Here is a 21204-nt window from a genome sequence, read left to right on the forward strand (position 1 = left end):
TCCAGAGCCGATTGAATTAGATGTTGAATTGTAGTTAATATTAAAGGTACAAGACCACTGATGGCAGCTTTGTGATTCATTAGTATTGAACTTACAACGTATTGAACTCCATACACAACATCTATGCAATGCAAAAATATAAAGAGTATTTTTTATACTAATAATACCTTCATTTGTCTATTTGATTACAGTAGCGAAGATTTAGTAATATTTTAATCAAAAGAGAATATAGCGACAAAACAAAAACACAAGATATATCGAGTATTTAAAATAAACGTATTTAAGTCAGGCACAATTAAATAAACAAAATAACTTAAAAAGCACCTGTTACAGACTAGCAGCACCTTTACCTCACTATTTTCAGTCAATTGATTTTCAGTTTATAAGTATACTACAGTGTATGGAAAAAACAATTTAAAAATATTGCATAAAATTTCAAGCATATTTTACCCACCAGTTCTAACATCTTTTTTTGAAATTTTCATTAATTTGATTCTCGATAATGTTGAAAACAGGATAGAGAGTTGTCTTTGGTTTATAACTTTCTGTAAAGTAACAGTTTTAAATTTATTTTAATAAGTAACATTGGGGTTAATTTCCTTCACTTTGTTGTTTTAATTTATTTCATATGCTAACGTATCGTAGAAATAAATGAATATGTTATACTTTATATTTTAATTCGACACTAGTATAAGCCATGTAATACGACTTCCCACAAAGGTACAACCATATAGCTCACAGGGTGTGTGAATTAGAACACCCGTAATGTTTTAATGACTGTCATTGTCCCGTTACACGAGGATAAACATGTTACCAACCCAGTGGTCACTAATGGGTTGTCCAAATTATCAGCCATACATGAAAAAATAAACAAAAAAATAATCACTTACAAAAATTAACATAGTTGGTAACTCGTAAGCTGGCATGAGGTGTATGAAACAGAACACTCTTAATAGCGCCTGTCATTTTCTGGCCGCACGAGGATAAAGCAACTTACATTTATACCACCGATTCATAAGTCCCTACTTACATGACCAAGGGCTGTAATCCTTGCAAAAGTAACAATCACCAATGGTAGTAATTCGATGTTCGATGTTGAAATATTTTCAACTAAATCAACGCAAGCATCAAAACCATCTCGTAAAAATTTGATCTGACAGGAATCTGATGTGAGGCTTGTGGCAGAATTAGCTGGGACAGAAACAAAATTAAGTAAGAAAATTTGGTTTAAAATATTTTTTTCGTGAAAGCATAAATTCAACATGAAATTAGCAATTTCGTGGCATAGCGTGACATGTAACAGAATGCAATTGACTTGATCAAATATAAATATTTCATTTTTTACTGTTGATTGTATTACAATAAGCATCTAATTTTGATTAAATTGCAAAAAATGTGTTTGTTTTAAAACATATCAGGTTGTCACAAAAAGTTATAGAAAATATATGCAAAAACAGTTTTTTTTCAAAATTTGGTAATTTGTGGTTAATCCCACAGAAAGGCTTGCTACACTTTAATTGCAATATCATGACTTTAATAAAATGGCACTGTAAGTTTCAAAATATAAAAATATTACCATCTGTTCCTTTAGTGGAATGCAGGTTTCCAATCTCACTTTTTTTAGTTTCAAAATAAGCAGTAATAAACTGTAGGAACCTCAGCAGTGGTCCAACTTCATTTAAGTTGCCTTGTCTTATCTTTTCAACTTTTTCAACCAAAAACTCTGAAAAACAGGTAGTTGTTTAATGACAAATAATTACCACTGTAAAATATTTTCATGAGCGAGAAACAAAATTTCAAATTAATAAATTTTTTACTATTTTAAACATTTCTGTAATAAAACTGAAATAAAAATATAATAAAACTGAAATTGAAATATATCATCGACTTTTAAGTAATTTACGATCAAAACTAACCTTGATAAGTAGAAACATCAGGTAGGTTGAAAGTATGCAAATATATTACACGATCCAATAAAACATTGTTCATTTCATTGTTTGCAACACAAGGTGACGAATAAATTTGAACTAAATTTGATAATTGAGATTTCCACAACGCAGGTTGGTCAACTTCTTTAACCTGTAACAGTTTTTATGAAAGTTTTTTGGAAAATTACAAAAACTAAACCCCAGAGGTGTGGTGTGCCATGAACGAAAATACAAAGATGGAAGATCTATTCTTCTCAAGCCATAGACACAGGCGTTGGTGCACAAAAATAGTACATTAAGTAACATTAATAGCTTTTGCACATTAACAAAAAAGAAATTATGAGTTAAAACATATATTATAATACATAAGCTTGTCAAGTTAGAATTCTCATTTTTGCGGCTTTAGATAAACGATAGTCACTGGCTAATCAGACACTCAAATTAATTTCATCAGTTCAGTTAAAAATATAGCATTCTAAAAAAATTGACTTTAAAATAAGAACTAGATCTCAAATATAGTAAGCATGGCAATTAGTTTGTTGAACAAATTTATGATAGAAAACACCAAATACCTCATTGATAAACATGGCACCCTGCAGTTCTGTGTATAATGCAAGCAACTTCATTTTTGACATCGCAGTTTTATTATCGCTGCGTTATTTAAGATGGTAATTAGTGATTGGGCTGTGGAAAACTTACTGCTTAACCGGTTAACCGGTGTATTCAAAGCATAGTTTATTATGAAGTTGCAATTAAATTTGCGAAAGAAAAGCTATAAACAAAAGGCTTTTATTAGAATTACACTTGTATCGGTTAAACGGTTAAAACTGAACGGTTAAACAAAAATTGGGAAATCTACAGCTCTAGACTGCACATTGTTATTTTTGTTATAAATAAACAATTTCGAAAATTAACCAAGTTGTAAATAAATATACCCTAGAATACTTATAAACATGGTAAAAAATACATGCGATAAAAATTGGATAACATCATATTTTTAAACTAGTATTTTAAAATGACAGTGACACCTATACACATGACACATACAAATTTAATGTTGTAAAAGTATTATGTAAAATCACTTAGGTTTACAAGGCTGACTTTAAACTATTTTTATTTTCTTCCAATTAAATGTGAATATGTTTTTAACTGTTAGCGTGTTTTTGTTTTTACGCTATATCTTTTCTTTTTGTTTAAAATATTTCTAAATCTTTGCTACCATAATCGCAGAGACAAAAAATTATTTTTATATTATTATTATCCATATACAACACACATGGTACCTTTCTGTTGCGAGATTTTTTACGAACTCTTTCACTTTTCCATCCAATCCACTTTCTTTGATAAACAAACAGCAAGTTTTGAAATAATTTTCAGCAGAAGTTTCTTCATTCAATAAATGAACATCAAGAGCAAAACTTGATATAAGACACCCACGTAACAAGTCGGGAAGATTGTTGGTGGATTTTTGAATCAAGGCTTGTTTAGATATTACTGCAGGAAAAAGTGTAATATTAGACTTTTTCATTTCAGTAACTAAAAGCGTAATAATGCACAAAAGTGAAAATACATGTTACAAGTTTGTTTAAAGTTTATATGAATGAGATAGCGAGAAACACCAGTAGAAAATATCATTATGTCAAGATTTCCAGCAAATTTATTGTTAAGTTACTATTTTCTCTTTGATTTCCTATGCTTACTGCAAGTCAACAGCTAATTGTGAAGCAACCAACATAACATACTGTTTTTATAGATAAAAAGGCAGTGAGGCAAGAGAGCACTTCATAAAAGTGAACCCAAAAAGTTAATATGCAAAGAATACGGCGATTTATTCCAAAAATAAAGTTTGACCGTTCCCAAAAATCAAGTTTGACCGTTTCTAAGTCTGTGGCAAACTGTCTTGCATTATTCAACAAATATTGTTGCGGTGGCTCTTTAAAAATCTATTATGCATTGTAGAAACAATAGCAGATTAATGAGATGATGAACAAAGTTTACCTGTCATTAAACTTTGCAGTTGAGAAGCAATGTTATCCAGAGGCACGCTGTTTTGTGTTGTAAAAACTGCTTTGGTGGGTTTAGATTTTAACTGAGGTGCATCTGAGTTTAGATAAGGATTCCACCATTTGTATGTAGTAGCATGGGTAGGGTTAGGGTTGAGAAACTTATTCACTTCATGGAAAACTTTCTTGTGTTTGAGAATAACCGAGGATGAGCATAGCAGGGTGGGAACCAGGTGTGGTGGGAGGGATTCAGCATTTGGAGATTCTTGCATGGTTCGGCATAACTATTGGAACGTAAGATTTTTGAGAAAGGTTGTTAGGTTTGTTTGAAAAAGTTGTAACTGAAAAACTGAATCAGTTTTTATACTTTGTTTTATACTGTCTGTGTTAAATAGTAAAATACATAGAACTGTGGAAAATTACTGAAATTTACCATTGGATTTAAAGTTACCACAAATATAAATAGAACTACATCTGTACTGTACACAGTATATTTGTAAATTAATAATTAAACATATAAAGCTAGTTGGTTCTTACATAGTTTTTATTGAAACATTTGTAGTTATTGAAATATTGAAACATTTGTAGTTACACACAACAAATAGACTTACCTTCTGAACCAACGTCTGTAATTTAATCTTCTCATAACAAGTAGATTTGATCAAAGTTGTTACTAATCTATCACCAATCATAGAGCTGTGTGCCTCAGGGGTTTTACTGAAAAAAAAACAAGTATGTAGGTATAAATATTTTGGGCTAACAGAAAAAGGCTAATTTAAATAAAGTATCTATATGACTATGTAAACATTTTAGAGTAATTAATGTGTTAAATCTGGTCTAAAACCTATGACCATTCACTTTGCTGTACGTAGCCTCGTTCGCATAGAAACAAGCACACAAGGCAGTCAAGACCTTGAAGTTCACTATGATATTGGCGAATAGAAATGTAGGTCATTACCACTCTACTTGAATCTTTGACTTTTCCGTGCGCTACCGGAAAACGACAGTGGTTAAGAACGAGTGTTCTGTTTCATACACCTCGTGCCAGCTTACCAGTTATCATGTATGTTACTTTGTGAGTGATTATTTTTTTGAGAATATTTTTAATTACTTTGTCACATAATTAATGTAAAAAATAAAAGGCTGGCGCAATTTATGTACAGACAGTTTTTAAGGAAAATAAAATGTTTGCAATATAGATAAGTATGGGTAAAATATTGATATAGCAACCAATACTACCTCATGCTCTTTGTAATGTATATAATAAGTGTTGAAGTGGGGAGAATGGAAAGTTCTTTGCTTGGTAGAGATACTGAAACAAAGTAAGTTACAAACATTAGTAGTTAATAGAGGTATTTGTAAAGTTAAAAATTAAATTAATCACTTTTTCATTTTTTTTGAAAACTGGAACTGAGTAATGCATTTCTATAAAAATTAATATTACATAATAAAAAAAAATAAAAAAAATAAATATCCCAGTTTAATATATTTTCTTTGGAAAACTTACAAACAACAGTATCAAGCATTGTAATGCATTTCTGTTGATATGATTTAATAAGAGCAGCAGCACCAACGGCTTCAGCAGATGAGTGTTTTGTGTTTAACCTCGCAACAACACAAAGTATTAGCAGCATGTACGAGAGTAACATGTGGTTGGGCGAATGTTGCAACGGTAGCTGATCAAGAATTGCAATTAATTTTCCCATTATTTCCAAGTCGGTTGGGCGTAAAACCTAGAGCATATTTTAAGTTGTAATTGATGCTCTAAACTGGTAATCCAACAGAAATTTGTGTTTTAAAAATACAATTAAACTAGGAACAATGTGTCAGTATTGAAAGGGAAGAATAGAATTTGTTTTAGGTATTACAGCCACACATGTGACATATTGCACACCACACGTGATGGCAACAAAATGTAACTTGATTTATCCCAGGTGGTCAGAAACGACAGTCGTTATGCCAACGGTGTTCTGTTTCATACACCTTTTGCCAGCTTACAAGTTACCAAGTATGTTACTTTGTAAGTAAAGATTTTTATTTTTTTGGGGGGTTGAGAGATTTCTTCGTTTTTTATTTATAGCTGATAATTCGGACAGCCCATCAGTGACCAATTGGTTGGAGCGAATGCAGTTAAGTGTCGTGCCTAAGAATACATATACCCACAACATATGACTGTGGTATAACAACATATAAGTATAATATGAACATGTTGGTTAATTTAACACCAAGTATACATTGTAGCATTATGTTTGGCGTTACATTAAAATCAAACATACAATAAAACAATTTACATTTTTCGATGATTTCTTTCTTGTGGAGGTTTTATCGTTGTGTGTTTTCAATAAATTACTCAGTGAAGTAGAAACAAGATCTTTATCACAATCTTTTCCATTCAAATATTCTTCTACATAAGTTAATACTTCAACATATTCCTTCAACTGAACAGTGTCTGTAGAAAAAAAGAATAGTGATAATCATTTCAATAAAATTTATTTTACAATTTTATACGTTTGGCAAATTGTTTGTGTCATTTTGACAATTTCGGAAATATTTCGGTTTTGCAATATTGAAGAGTTTTTATATGTAATTTTAGAAAACAAAACAAAAAATATAATGCCAACACTTTCCAAATAACAATTCCTAAGCAAAAGTCCCTAGCCATTAACTCTCTTATTTTATTGGCATGAAGCTATCAGCTATATACTGTCGGTAAGTACCAGTATTTCACTTACTCTGGAAATGTTGTTTCATGTCTTGCACCACACAGCCAACCACCATGACTTGAAGATCTCTGTTCTCATTGATTTGTAGATCGTTGAGTTGTTTTAATTTATCATTATGTATGTCACCAGGAGTTGATGTTACCTGTTTATATTAGCCCATATTTAAACTGCCCAATTGATTTGAAGATAAAGAAAAGATTAAACTCAGCAAAAGCCAAATCCAAACTAGATATGTTTTAATGGCAAACCGTTGTATTAAGTTTTTGCACCAACAAAATGGGAGAATATTACACTTCCTCAAAATTTACATTCACATTTACATACTAAGATAGGACACCTTTAGCACAAATCATGTTTTTAACAATTAACAACGTTCTATGGGAGTCATAAGCATACAATTTAATAATTCTTTGAATGTTCTTTGTTTACTATCAAATAGGATGAGAAAATAGAATGAAATGTGTCCCATCTTCCACCACTGTACTATATTACAGACACTGGTGGAACATTAAAACCAAATAATGTGTAAAATAAACTAATTTATGCTACAGTTGTTTGTATATCCTACACGTATCATGCTATTGTACTTTGTAAATACTTTACCTGCGGAAATGAGTTGAATAAGATTTCTCCAATTTTCTTTATAACATCAGCATTAGAATGCTTGATGATAACATGCATGTGTGTTTTTAACAGTTGAAGTGTGGACAGTTGTAAATCAACTGAAAAAAATGACGCTTGTTTTTAAGAGAATTAGTTCTATGTAGATATATAAGTCAATAAAATAGTGGTATGTTGCTAGTTTGTAAAATAAAGGGGAACTGAAGTCAGATTTTATAATTGGTGTACAGTAATTGATTTGAATATACGATTTCAATTCTTGTGTTCAATATATTCGAAAGATTTTCTTTTGGCGATACCTCGAAAAAAGACTTTTTATTGAAAATTATTTTATAAATGCAGTAGTAGATATGTAAGGACGTGGTCCTATGACACAGTTAGTCCATTACCCCTAGTCCAGATAATTTGCAAAACATGTTGAAAACTAAACACGAACGAAATACTTCCCAAGATCCAAGTTAACATTTGTATTAAATTTGTATATATCATTTCAAACATTTTTGGCACAGGATTTGTTTTTGTATCCAATGGTAAAACTGGTGGTGAAAACTAGCAATAGAAAAAATACCTTTGTTTCGTATAACACATATACTGTCTTGATCACATTGAGGTAATTGATATGTTTTTAAATCTTTCACCACTTGCAGCAAAATTGAAGTGGATTCATTCATACTAGTCATGTGTTCATGCAACTCAGACTGCAAGAAAGCAAAAACATTGAACTTTTCTTTGTATTTTATTTTCTAATTAAAATAGTCAGTCCTTTATGAATTAATGTAACTTGCTTTACATTGCGTGACCGGATTTTTTCATTTTAAGTGTCTTGCCCAAAGACACATACGCCCAATATAATAACAGCGACGAGCTTTGAACCCATTACCTATGGGTTAGAGGCATGTGCACTAATCCCTTTGCCATGGCATCGGACACATAATTTTAGTTGTTGCCAATTTAAACATTTGCAATATCCTTGTTTTAAATTTAATTTATTATCAAAGGTAACACCTGTCCTAGTAACACCTAGTACCTAACACCTATGTTTTTTAAACTATGTGACGGAACAGATAAAATTTGTGTTAAAGTTTTACTAATTTACGATAATTCATTAAAAAAATGTGTCAAACAAAATTGTGAAACAAGTATTTTATTTGGTGTGTCGCAAACAGAGTTTAAAAACCTCAGAGTCCATAACTAAGCTAGCAAGTTAATCACATGATAACAAAGCTGTGGTAGTAATTTACCACTAACTCGTCTCGCCTCGATAACATTCCGGCGCTTTTATTCCTGCTGCCCGCGCCGAGTAATTAACGCTTTTGTTGTGCGGTTGTCGCACAGTCACCAGTTAGTTTAGTTGGTACTGCAGTATACTTTTGTTGTATAGCGTTTACTTTAGGTTTATTATGATGTATTATATTGTTATTATATGTTTGTAGATATCCATCGTTTTAGTTTGTTAAACCCAAATATAATAAGTTACTTTATCACACTTATTAAGTGCAGATTTTTCCTAGATTTTAACAACAAATTACACCCAGTTCGGTCTGGTTTAAAAGTTACTGATCATACATTGATACCTCTACCGATGTGTGCTCAATACACCATGCAAGTCTTGTTATTTGGTAGCATGTCCATTCCAACCATAAGTAATGAGTCTCGTACCATTCATCGGGACAAGATTGAAGGTTTAATTTCACTACATTCCAATACTCGGCAGGGTTCTTTAGTTGCAATAACGCTGAAGAAAATAAGGTATTTTTAAAGTAACATGATTTTTTCCTGCATAACCTAAATATATGACCTGTGATAAAAAGTTTAGCAGCGAATCATTTTGAGAGAAATTTGTTAGTGATTGGAATAGCTTTTCCGTTTATCATTTAATATGAAGCGGCTTATGCTCAAGACACTGCTAACTTTCTTAACACATTTCAACAATGATTTTGATCATGGCGGGCTGGCGGCATACTCGTCGCGTTTTGTGTAGACGAATATTTGATTAAAAATAGCAATCTCGATGCTGAAGTGCTTACATTTTATATTTTCTATTCTTCATCTGTACGGGCAGTTTGCAAATTAACTGTATTTTTACAACTTCTACGCAATGTTACAAGTATACCCCTATAGTGACATTTAAAAAAATTCCAGAAACAAAGGGTTAATATTAATAATATGTTAAACTTAAATATTAATACAAACCACACCTGATAATGAGTAGTGCATGAGCATAGTGTAGCATTGTTCATATAATGAACACAACTTAACTATGACATGAACCAGAAGTCTAGATTGAGTATGTGAGAGAAGTCTCAACAATTTTTCAATCAATTCTTGTTGAATTTTGAACATTTCCGCAATTTTCTTGTTCAGAGATGTCTGAAAATATTAATTTGTGAAAATGAATCGTTTTCTCAATATAAAAGAATTCTAAATTTTTTAAAATTGAAGTGAAATAGATGGATTTTTTACAATACAAATCTTATAAATGAACATACAAGGTCAGGAAAACCGGGCATAAGAGACTTTTTAACAAATTGACTCGTAAAAAGTTTATACCACAATTTTTTCATCTGCCATAAGCTACTCTGGATGACAGACTTTCATTTTTTGTTTTTGAACTACCAACCTGTACATTGATGTTTACAAAGTTTATGTTCTTTAAGGTGTCACTGAGCATGCTTGCAAAACAATTTATTGAAAGTAGAGATTGATCGTTATCATAATATTTATCAGTATTGCCGTTTGTGGTTTTGATAATCTTGCTTTTAACACCAGCATCATCACTTGTATGCTTCTTCTTCTTCTTACCACTGCCATGTACAACAATGGAAGACTTATCTGCACCCTATGAGAGATTAGTCATATATAAACATGCATATATAATAGGGTGGGGGAAGATGGAACATCTTTTCAGTCCGCTTTCTCGTCCCATTTGGTAGTAAACAAAGAAAATTCAATGAATTATAAAACTGTATCTTTATGGCTCACATAGACTGCTGTTAATCATTTAAAACACAAACAGAATATTTGGATATTAATAATATGTGCTAAGGTATCCCATCCCCCCTACTATATATTAGTGTTATTTTTTACATTCATCATTAAAATGACATACCTCAACAATGTTGTTGGAAACCAACACCATCCTTGTTTCAATGAATTCCCACATAACCACTACGTTCAAATCAGAACTTTTCCCAACACATTCCGTTGCAAACGATGATGAAAAATAGTTTGCCATGTTTAACAAATTATTTGCATTACAACAATCAGTGCTAGCTTCATCAATCACCGATGCAAATATTTCCAATAATTCCAGTGGCTGAAATGTGAATTTCGATAAAATAAAAATACCTAATTACTAAAACTAAAATTTGCCCTTATACGCTTAGTAAAAGTTTGCACAGCAGATTAGGAAAAAATTATTATGAATAGTGATTTGAAAAAATGGGTGTTTTTTATTTTATTTTGTTTTAATTTAAACCAAAACCAACTTGCACCTTGTATTTTTAGAAACTTTAATGTGTTTTGAAATGATTAAAACAGACCGGCGCCGTGGCAAAGTGGTTGGGGTGCCTGCCTTTAACCCAGGGGTAATGGGTTCAACTTCGTTCTTCACTGCTACGATGTCGTAAAGTTAAACGAAGTGTATGAAACAAAACACTGTGTCATTTTACAGCGATGCGAGGAGAAGGTAAGTTACATTCATTCAAATACTAAAATATGTTTAATTAATAAAAGCTTAATGTTTTTTATTGTTATGAATAGATAAAACATGCAATAGTTTTTCCACATTTCAGAACAAAATAAAAATTACCTTTCGAATTTCAACATAAACTGTTGTAATTGTTTGAAAAACTTGGCATACCCACGACGCAGAAGAAGACACATCTTGATCTTTCAACACAATGCAACGAAACAATTTCAACAAAATTTCTTTCACTCGTGGCAACACTGCTGCTTGGTTTATTTTCATAAGAGTGACAATGCAAGAACACCAATGTTCACTGAAACTGAATATTAAAATATAAATTTCAATAATTTCTCAAGAGCAGTATTAAAGAAATGGGTAGCTAAAAGAAAACAGTAAATTGCAGCTTTTTCTTTTAATCTGTATTAATTAATGTTATTCTTTTATTGGAAAAAAACACATTTTAGCTGACTGAAACCAACGTATGATCAATAACTGAACACAGTAAATTGTTTAAATAAATTTTATCTTCTCTTTTATTATAATAGCAAAAAATACTCTTACGAAACACAGGAACAACAACAAAGAAGGGGGTAAGAGAAAAATAAAAGTCATTTACACTAATATTACACAAAATTATTTATAAAAAATATATAAAATACCCATAATTTATTAAAGAAAAATGCCTCTGGCAGTCTACACCAAGTGTATGGAATTATTTATTTCCTTTAATAAAGTAAACCTACTTTACTTGCATACAGCATTGAAATATCATGCCGACATAACTTACTTAACGTTGCTCCCAACCAAATCATCCAACATTCCTCCATAAAACTGATGTTGAACCTCGTTGGCTTCAAATGAAAGATGTAATCCATTTGTGTGGTTAATCTGATTAAAATATTAAAATGTTCATTGGGAAATGTAATTCAAAAACGTTAATAATGTTTCGTAATGCTCGATCAAAGTAGGATTGCTACATTGATTACAATTTGTAACCCACACCAAACTGTACAGGGTTAATCGTACGAGGTGAAAAAAATTCGCTACAGAAGGCATTAGGTTTTTTGATTATATAGTACATAAGAGTAAAAATTACTGTTCACAACAGCCTTCTGAATGCATTACACTTTCGCTTGTGAATATTTAATTACAGAAATGTGCAATTGTGAAATATTGCTTTATTGATGCCCGACATTTTGGTCATCATCATCATCACAACATAAGTGTAAGTCAAGATACATAAACATAAAATATATATATATACAATTTTTGACAGGCGAGAAAGAACAAATTATTTTACTAAAATTAATTAATAGAAAGCTTTAACAAAAAATGGTAGCATATTAAAAAAATGGAAGAGATACAACATATCCAGTGTAAAAAAGTTAACAAGCAAAAAAAGAACAAACCTTTAACAAGACTGAGAGTGTTTGCATCTGTTCGAATGTTGTGAGGTCCTCACATACCATTGACTTAAATTCAGTGAAAAACTGAAACTTAACAGATGAACTTGATTTTAAGTTTGCTTCCAAGTACAAGTTGTATATATGTAGCAACCATTTGGGATTCTGTAATAATGCATTCATCAATAACATACAATATTCTTTGTATAAATTAGCTAAACTTGCCATGCTTTTAAAAAATCATTTGATAAACCAACATCAACTTACAGGTGACATGTTGCTCAATATCCTACGATCTCTGTTATATTAGCAATAAAATTACAAGTAATGTAACAATGACAACTTAGGTTAGGATTATATATTGTATATACATATTACAGGTTGGGATTATGCAATCCGAAAGTTACGACAAAGAATTGCACAATTCCACTTGTAAGTTGTTTGTGATGTATCCAATTTTTGGGGAAAATCCAGAAACTTTTTTTTTAAATAATAAAACCTAGTGTAAAAATTTTAATAAAAAAAAGATTTTGAATAAGTTTTTCAGATGAATTCTACATTTTATAACACTTTTCTGTTAAACTGTAAACCACATTTCTGTAGGATTTTGATTGAACTGAACAGGAAAGTATTTTCGTACGCCTTTATCCTTGACGACGTCATTAGCTCATGTCAGGCTTACTTTAAATCACTGGAAGGACCGAGCTTTTACGAATTCGGCACATCCCTAAAGTAATACCTATTAAATATTTTAGGTATTTTTTTACCTTACACTGCACCAATGCTTGAAGCATTGTATTGTAGCAAGGCTTGTTTCCAGCCTTCTCATTCTTTTTTCCTTTTTTCTGCATGCTGGTCATCTTTCTAAAGCAGATATTTGAAATTTAAGGAAAATTTTATAAAACGATTCAAATCTTTATTTTGCACATACCACATAAAAAAATCCAAGGTTTACAATATCAGGTTTAAAAAAATATTAAGTGCACCAGTTCTAAACCAGGATATTCTATATGATCTTATGTTGACATTCACAAGTTTGCTGAAGGAAACTCAGCCAGTTCCACATAAGGATAAACAGCAAAAAACTGAACAAATAAGTCAACATGTATACCAAAAAAAAACAATAAAAATCATGTATTACCTTGAGCCAAGGAAAGACTTTATGACATCATCTATGAGAAGAATTAGTTCCCTTGAATCATCATCATTTATTGTGTCACGTACTTTCAACAAACGAAGCAAAGTAGTTTTCATGAAATACATCATCCCCTGCAATATATATAGATGGAAAAAAAAAATTATGTAAAAATCATTTTTGACGTTATTTGCGGTTTGTTATTGAGCTTTTTTTAACTAATAAACAAAAACCTGCACAACATCTTAGGTGGGAAATTAGTATAATGATAAAACACTTTTATTTGTCTCGTTGATTACAAAAAAAAAAATTAGGGAATGCAAAATGACGAAAAAAAAAGAAAAAAAAAAGAATTTTTATTTTAATGTTTGGGTGTTCAGAGTCAGACACACAATAGATTGGTTTATTTGTATGTATCTTCTTCATCACATACAATCTCCGCGAAGCATGTAATAAAAGTTTGGGTTTCAAATTTAATTCAACTTCTTAAGAACATAAGGTTACTCAGATAACCGAAACAATAAACAAACAGTAGTTATTACTATTATTGTTTCACTAGCATTTAAATAATAGAAAACATATTTATTAAAACAAAATTTATTACCTTTTCAACAACAGTTGCCTTTGACAAGTGATTTAATAATTGCTTGAGGACATCTTGCAATAACAAACCAACTTTCTTTCTTACATCAGAATGTTCTTTATTATCATGTAATCTATAATTCAAAGGCAAAAAGTGGATAGCAGTATACATGAAACAAGAGAACATAGCTCTAATGAACAGGCACGTACTAAGATTAACACAATTTTAGTTAAAATATACCTTTTCCTGCTATGGTCCATAAAATTCTATTAAAAACAAACTAAAACTATTAGTGAGGTGTAATAACCTTTTAGACTAAGCTGGAAACATGTGATGAGATAATATATGTTTAATGTTTGAATTGCAATATGCTGTACAATCTGTGAGAGAGAAAGGTAAAAAAAGTAATTTATTAAGTTGAATATTTCTAGCACAGCATGGTCCTGGTTGCAATTATGGAAACAAATCTCTTTTTCTTTCTGGAACAATGAACAAAACTATTTGTGCCCACATTAAGGTCACAATATGTGAAAAAAATGTTGTGAGAAACAATATGCCGAATAATTAAACACTTTCGTTTTAAAAATTTTGTATTAATTCGAATATTGTAAAGTAATTTCAAATGATAGTCCTACATTACCCAGCACTAAACTAAAAACAACTTTGCTCCCCTCAGTAACTTACACAAGGGGATAATACAAACTAGAATTATTTATAATTAAACTTTCATAATACCTGTTATGAATTGAAACAAGTGCAGAAATATAGTCGAAGAATAATTCTAGTTTTGAAGTTTCCACGCTGAATAACTTCAAACGCAACAAACACATTCCCACAGTAAGCAAGTCAAATAAAATTTCAATATTATCTTGCTGTTCAAGTGCTCGCACAAACGTCTATAAACATGATAAAAATGTTTTGTATATAGAATGATTTTATACTAAGATTACTGAATAAGTTTTTACAGGCCCTTTAATTTATAATACGTTAAATCTAAATCAAAACACACTAAAAGAACTGTAATAATATTTAACTTGTTTAAACATGAACTATTTATATCAATAATTTGATTTCTATTATTAGGCCTACCAACCAAAATAATAGAAGTGATAAGTACTAAATGGAAACAGGTCATTAGACAAAAGCCAGCTCTAATAAATATGTTATAAATTACAGTTTTAATAAAAAAATTACATCACTATCTCATAAAAATATTATTTTACCTTAGTGAATGATGGTCCAATAACAAGGTTAGACGAACCATCTTTAATGCAGGCATCCAATTGTTTGCTTGATAAAACTTCCGCCAGTGTTGACCACAAACATCTGGCATCACTGCCACTGTAAGTAAAGTTCAATTAAAAACATGGAACACAGGCTAAAATAAAGTATGTGCAGTACCAGCTTACTATACTTGCTATTTTATTAAAACTATAAAGTATATATAATATATACAATTATTAATACAAAAAAACGAATTACTCCAACGTTGTGTTAAAACAACATAACCAGAATTTGGGAAAAACACTGGGCCAAAGTTTCATAAAAGCTAATTAAAGCACAACAGTAGCGCAAAAGTTTGAAAATCCCTAGATGGATTTTCGTGGTGATTTTCATAAAATATTTAAGTGGATTACTATAATTTGTAAGAGGGCATCAATGTACAAACATGGACAGTGTTTGTGCATAAAGCTTACTGTGTCATTCTTGATCCCCATTTCTTTTAACAATCCTGCCATCATTATTACACTAACTGTGGTTCTTATAGTGGCTGGATTTTTGCATAAATTTTCACGAACAGGACAGAAACTATTTTAGTAAAAAAAAACTTTAAAAAAAATTCTTTAATTTGTAAATCTACGGATTCTAACAAAACTAAAGATACAATACAGAAAAAAAAATATTTATAGTGCAATGTAAATGGCAATTCTATATTTCTCCACCTGTTACATTTAAGTTGAGTTATACTTGATGTCAGCCAGCCAAGTAAAGATTGTTCTTTGTGAGGTAAATTCACAAAGCTGGAAACCCATATATATTTTGCTAGCTTTACTTTTTTCTTGACATCAACTTTGTTTGAATTAAGCAGGAAAAATGAACCTGAGAAGGAAATCAAATTTGAAAACATTATCCATGAATGAAAATGTTTATTTAGATGCAAAAGTAATAACATGTTTTTGATTTAATAAACACAAATGAATTTTTATTCCGGAAAGACATTGAATATTTGATAAAATGATTGTCACATTTTTGCTATTTGGTATGGCAGATGTAGGAGTAGTTACTTGAACACTATGTAAAGTAGATTCTTTGGTGCATTATCATGAATTATACAGGATAGTCAATTTTGTATCAAGCATTTTAATACCTAGAAAAATTAGTGTGTTTAAAAATTTCTGTATTTTGATTTTAATAACTGAAACTAAAGAAAAATGTTAATCTATAAACAAAAATTAATCGCAGGACAGGACCCCACCTAAACAAACAGATGGCTAAAAGCAGCCGATTTTGTTGATAGGGAGTATAAATTACTCGCTAATAATTTATTTTTGACAAACCATCATCTTGTTTTTTTTGAAAAACAAGTTTTAAATAATAAATGACATTGAAGGTTTCTGTCAATACTTGGTCATAACGAGATCAGACTTGTCAAACAACTATTTTTAGGTCTCAGATAATTTGAGTCAGACTTGAACAGAACAACAAAGCAATAAAAGAGAGCAAATGTCAAACAGAAATTGTATGGACCAAGCCACATCATTATAATTGTATAGGAATAAAATTTGAATAAAACTAAAAGACCCCAACTGTTATATGTATTTAACTTTGTTAAAGTGTGAAGACTAGAATCATGAATAACCTACTTTTTGTAATTATAAACAGTTGGAATAGTTTCTTTTATGAACAAATTAGCAGAAAAGAGACCAATATATTAAAACAATTTAACGGAATGTGTTTGTATTTCTTTACTAGTGGTGATTTTATTAATTAAAGAAATAGATCATAGACATCATACTAAAGATCAACCTATATATATCGTTTCATTGATATTATCGCCTAATATTTACAATTTACGGAATGATAATTGCTAAAGGTAAAAATTCGCCAATAAAACACAGATATATTATTTATATACTATTTAGTATTTGTGCAAAGTAACACATGTCCCATTTATCCTTCACATGCGTTCTAAATTAGCCTTTATGTGCGTCGTAGTTTATGCCCACGCGAGTCGTTATTTAATATACATGTGCATCAAAGTTTAGCCGTTACATGCGTCAGTATCTCTCTTGCAAATTGTTATCCTACATAACATCGCAGTGTAAATACTTTGGGTTTGATTGTTGAACCTTTTATCAAAACTGAACAAAATTCATTTTAATGAATCTTATAAACAACAGCTTATATTCATATACAATTTAAATTCCAGAGTATAGGCTATACACTTCTATAATTTTCTGATGTAAGTGAGACAATTTTAACAAAAATGAATCTGTTGAAAGCTATACATATATATGTATAATATATATATAACAAATTTTGTTCAGTTTTAAAATTGATTTTGTGCAAAACAACCATTCTACTACCATAAAAGACTGATATTCTTAGCAACCACACAATGAAAGAAAATGTAATGTAGACAAATGTAAATTAAAACCACATACTTGGCGTAATGCTGATAGCTTGAGTTCCAGGTGCCATGATCTATTTGAAACCTACCTAATATTTGACAACAACACCAACAATCTTATCTAAAAATTTAATTGTTCAAATGAATTTTATGAATTATCGCCAAATTTATGTTGCAAACTTAACCAGCATTTTTGGATCAGTGCACGTTCTTTTGTGTACAAGTGAAACAAAATTAAAAGCACTGTTCTACCATCAGTGCTGCCCATGGTACACATTCACCAAACAGGCCGATTAAGTTTGCGATTTACACAACACAGTAAAACATAGATAAACACAGTTACAAGTTGGAACAGAATTTTAAACCATGATTAATAGGAATAATGTAGGAGTTAAGAGTGAATTGTTTAAGTTTAGTATGAATAGATAAACCACAGGTACTATGTTGACATTTTTCCATTGCCATAAAGAAACTATGTGACCATGCGTAAATATGCGTACTATGAAGTGTTAAAAAAGGAAAAAAGACAGCAGTTTGCTGTTGCTACAGGAACACATTAACTTCTCTATATTTAAGCATAGATATTAGATACCATAAATGGTAATGCTTTAAAGAGTTTTCATGTGACTTGGATCTTAAAATAACAGCTAAAGTATATACAATGCAACAAACCACTGCAAATGTTACATTGTAGGTAGAAATAGAATGGGAAATACCCAATATAACCCCCCAAAAATAAACAAAATAAAAAAAACATTTCAAATTCAGCTTTTACTGTTTCTGGGAGACAATAGCTTTAAAAAAGATTTACCATTTGCCAGGAATAATATAATATGGCGCTTAATAGTAGACAAGTAGAACATTTATTTCGCGCCAAGTTGACACAGACAATAAGCAACATACCCAGACTATTACGCTACTACAATGATAAATTTATAAACCATGCCGAGCAACTCATTTCAGTGGCACGCAAAAATAATTTGAAATGACGAAACATGGTGGTAGTTGCGCCAAGCTTGAAGCTTCCTCCCCCATGCTTTAGTAGTTTAAGGAAAATTGATGATCTTATCATAACAGTTTCATCAATAGAAACGTCTCTTGAGTTATCGTATGAATTGTACATCGTAACATATTTCTCAAGACTTGTCAATTACTTTCCACTTTCATCATTCTCTTCCTTGGAAAATTCGGCAACGTAAAGTGATTTGTCGATCACAGGTGGGATTGGCTTGATATCTGTCTTCAGTTCTTCCTCAATTCTCGCTAAGCTGAAACGGTCATCGTATGTGATGAGGTTGATGGCCAAACCAAGATGGCCATATCTTCCCGAGCGTCCGATACGATGCAGGTAAGTCTCGGGCATTTTTGGAAAGTCAAAGTTGATGACGACGTTCACTGCTTGAATGTCGATGCCACGAGTGAACAAGTCGCTGCATACGAGGTTTCGGCACATGCCCTGCCGAAAATCATGGAAGACACGGTTTCTGTACTCTTGTTTCATTCGTGCATGAATGTAGAAGCAGGAGTAACCGAGCTCTGTTATCTTTTTCGCAAGAAGCTCGACTCTATGTGTTGAGTTGCAGAAAATAATTGATTGGTTGATCTGCAGCTTTGAGAACAGTGTGTTGAGACAATGCACTTTCTTCTTTTCCTCAACATAGGCGTAAAACTGGGACACCCCTTTCAGTGTGAGTTCTTCCATGAGGTTTATCTCGTAGGGTTTCTTCATGTGCTTCAGCATAAAATCTTTGACGGTAATGGGGAAGGTAGCAGAGAAAAGAAGAATTTGTCGGCTTACAGGGAGTTGTGTGACAATGTTATCCATCATTTGTTTAAAATCTTGGGACAGAAGTTTGTCTGCTTCATCCAGTACAATCATGTTGCAATGATCTACTTTGGCAATGCGTTTGTTAATCAAATCTAATATACGGCCTGGTGTTGCGACGATAATATGAACGCTGTTTTCTAATCTCATGATGTCATCACGAAGATTCGTTCCACCAGTTGTCACCATAACATTCAGGGCTCCCATGTGCCTGCTTAATTCAATGGCAATTTGAGATGTTTGCAAGGCAAGTTCTCGTGTAGGAACAAGAACCAATGCTTGAATGTGATCTTTATTTAAATCACAGCGACCCAGCATGGGAATAAGGTACGCGCCAGATTTTCCGGTTCCATTTTTTGCTCTTGCCAACACATCTCTTCCAGACAGAGCAATTGGAATGCTTTCTTCTTGTATCGGGGAAGGCTTCTCCCAACCTTTTTCAAATATGCCCATCAAGAGTTCACGCTTCAGACAGAAGTCTTCAAATTCTACACCTTTTGTTGAGGTAACATCAGTGGTTTTCTGGCGGTTGTCGACCGGAGGTCTGTTCAGATTTGCTTTCCAATCCTCCCCTTCACCAACTTGTCCGGAGTGCACCGACTTTTCCTTTGACATGGACTTAGAGTTTATTGGGCCACTTCTGGGGCCACCAAGTTTGCCTTGGTTCAAAACTGAGTTATTGTTATGGCTTGAATGTGCTATGTTAGCCATGGGCGATTTTCCAATCACTTGAAACGTATTCAAAACAGTAGGTAAACTAACCAAAGACGAAAGTGTTTTCTTGAATATTTTATCACTATAACAGCTTTATTGGCTTAACATGTATTATATAATCTGGAGAATTTTCACAGTTAGATTTTGAACTTTACATTTTTTTAACTGACACAACACGGGTCCCTTTAATTAGTGCATGTCCACAATATTCACTACATAGTGGACATAGCGAATATTGTGGACATAGTGGACATGCACTAATTAAAGGGATCGACACAACACAGTTGTTAAACATTATGTGCGTGTGCACACATTATACACATTACAGTCACACACACAGACGAAAGCCAGTCTGCAGAGTATGGCAGGTGCACGAGCGATTTTTTGACAAACTTTTTGTTATGCAGGGCATAATTTGTCTCACGCACGGCAATTAATTAAACAATGAAAAAAATACTGATTAAATTAAGTAGGATTTCCTATTGTTGCTTGGAAATGTACGTGGTTTGCACGCCGATTTTCGATGATAGCACGCGCGAGATTTCGTCAGGAACTTCCATACTCGGCAGACTGGGACAAACGAATGGTGCATTTGCTGCCACGATTTTTTCAGTCAACACTAAGGAACTATTTGAGGACAAAATTTGTACCGGTTACCAGTAAAGGATTCTCCAACCGTTCTACTGTATTTGTATATGGATGATGAATAACATTTCAGTTTATGCAGAAACCTATTATTTTTCATACCCCAAAAGAAAATACCCTTTTGAAAACAACACCCCACAGATATTTATGATAAACAGATAAAATATACTGATTGCTAAGCACTCCTAAATCGCTGCATCTTGAACCCTAAATAGTTATTCTTTATATACCACGACAAAAGTAATTACGAGAACAACGATGTGCGTTCAATGCAAAGTAGTTATATGGCAGGTTGGAAAGCACAT

At 31.8% G+C, this 21204-nt stretch overlaps 2 protein-coding genes across 2 annotated transcripts in view; both read right to left on the reverse strand.

The window, feature by feature from the left end:
- Window positions 1-17838, reverse strand: part of LOC100182751 — a 19331-nt gene extending 1493 nt beyond the window's left edge. The window contains exons 1-29 of the mRNA XM_026840823.1: window positions 17750-17838; window positions 16028-16184; window positions 15308-15425; window positions 14820-14980; window positions 14106-14217; window positions 13508-13635; window positions 13134-13230; window positions 12373-12531; window positions 11751-11851; window positions 11087-11282; window positions 10385-10591; window positions 9896-10114; window positions 9474-9645; window positions 8850-9010; window positions 7844-7973; window positions 7258-7376; window positions 6664-6796; window positions 6223-6380; window positions 5439-5664; window positions 5171-5243; window positions 4543-4648; window positions 3927-4215; window positions 3212-3422; window positions 2501-2579; window positions 1917-2079; window positions 1577-1723; window positions 1031-1191; window positions 455-545; window positions 1-121 (exon numbers count right to left, since the gene is read on the reverse strand). Of these exons, the coding sequence (XP_026696624.1) occupies window positions 1-121; window positions 455-545; window positions 1031-1191; window positions 1577-1723; window positions 1917-2079; window positions 2501-2579; window positions 3212-3422; window positions 3927-4215; window positions 4543-4648; window positions 5171-5243; window positions 5439-5664; window positions 6223-6380; window positions 6664-6796; window positions 7258-7376; window positions 7844-7973; window positions 8850-9010; window positions 9474-9645; window positions 9896-10114; window positions 10385-10591; window positions 11087-11282; window positions 11751-11851; window positions 12373-12531; window positions 13134-13230; window positions 13508-13635; window positions 14106-14217; window positions 14820-14980; window positions 15308-15425; window positions 16028-16184; window positions 17750-17786 (4232 nt within the window). The 5' untranslated portion in view covers window positions 17787-17838. The remainder of the gene's footprint in view (window positions 122-454; window positions 546-1030; window positions 1192-1576; window positions 1724-1916; window positions 2080-2500; window positions 2580-3211; window positions 3423-3926; window positions 4216-4542; window positions 4649-5170; window positions 5244-5438; window positions 5665-6222; window positions 6381-6663; window positions 6797-7257; window positions 7377-7843; window positions 7974-8849; window positions 9011-9473; window positions 9646-9895; window positions 10115-10384; window positions 10592-11086; window positions 11283-11750; window positions 11852-12372; window positions 12532-13133; window positions 13231-13507; window positions 13636-14105; window positions 14218-14819; window positions 14981-15307; window positions 15426-16027; window positions 16185-17749) is intronic.
- Window positions 17836-20370, reverse strand: LOC100182805 (probable ATP-dependent RNA helicase ddx6). The gene has a single exon (XM_002123271.3). The coding sequence runs from the start codon at window positions 20249-20251 to the stop codon at window positions 18866-18868; it is 1386 nt and encodes a 461-aa protein (XP_002123307.1). The 5' UTR covers window positions 20252-20370; the 3' UTR covers window positions 17836-18865.
- Between the last annotated feature and the right edge of the window lie 834 nt (window positions 20371-21204).

The sequence above is a fragment of the Ciona intestinalis genome, chromosome 2, assembly GCF_000224145.3.
Source record: "Ciona intestinalis chromosome 2, KH, whole genome shotgun sequence".
NCBI classification, from domain to species: domain Eukaryota; kingdom Metazoa; phylum Chordata; class Ascidiacea; order Phlebobranchia; family Cionidae; genus Ciona; species Ciona intestinalis.